The sequence below is a fragment of the Sinocyclocheilus rhinocerous genome, unplaced genomic scaffold (assembly GCF_001515625.1).
Source record: "Sinocyclocheilus rhinocerous isolate Xijiao unplaced genomic scaffold, SAMN03320098_v1.1 scaffold4150, whole genome shotgun sequence".
NCBI lineage: Eukaryota > Metazoa > Chordata > Actinopteri > Cypriniformes > Cyprinidae > Sinocyclocheilus > Sinocyclocheilus rhinocerous.
The window spans coordinates 6,503-7,099 of NW_015631730.1; the positions used below are offsets into that span (position 1 = coordinate 6,503).

At 39.4% G+C, this 597-nt stretch overlaps 1 protein-coding gene across 1 annotated transcript in view; it reads left to right on the top strand.

The window, feature by feature from the left end:
• The window catches only part of LOC107741946 (laminin subunit alpha-1-like), a 13,190-nt gene that overhangs the window by 5,919 nt on the left and 6,674 nt on the right, over positions 1 to 597 (top strand). The window contains exon 2 of the mRNA XM_016554761.1: positions 422 to 549. Coding sequence (XP_016410247.1) covers positions 422 to 549 — 128 coding nt within the window. The remainder of the gene's footprint in view (positions 1 to 421; positions 550 to 597) is intronic.

The window sequence follows — 597 nt, forward strand, 5'->3', positions numbered from 1 at the left end:
TCCAGATTTTCAAATAGTTGTATCTCGGCCAAATATTGTCCTATCCTAACAAACCATACATCAATGGAAAGATTATTTATTCAGCTTTCAGATGATGCATAAATCTCAATTTCACAAAATTGACCCTTATGACTGGTTTTGTGCTCCAGGGTCACATATAATAAATAAAATTAGATAATAATCCAAAAATATAATATTATGGGAAAGGTATTTGCAAATGTTTGCTTTTGAGATGAGTTTGTGATATTTTGAATGCAGTGCTTAATTTTTGCAAGAGATGCGAGGCATTTTGCATTTTGTGTGTGTGATTCTTGTGTGATTTGTGTGTAGTTTTGAAAAAAGAGGCAAAGTTTTAAAAATGTGTTTAAGCAGTTGAAAAAAAAACGTAAACACTATGTGTGTGTGTGTGTGTTCTCTGCAGGGCTGCGCACACAACACCACGGGGCCTCACTGTGATCAGTGTCTGCCAGGTTTCTATGGTGACGCCAACGAAGGAACGCCAGACGACTGCCAGAGATGCTCCTGCCCACTGACACTGGCGTCTAACAAGTGAGTGACCGACCGACTGTGTGAGTGTGAGTGTGAGTGTGAGTGTGT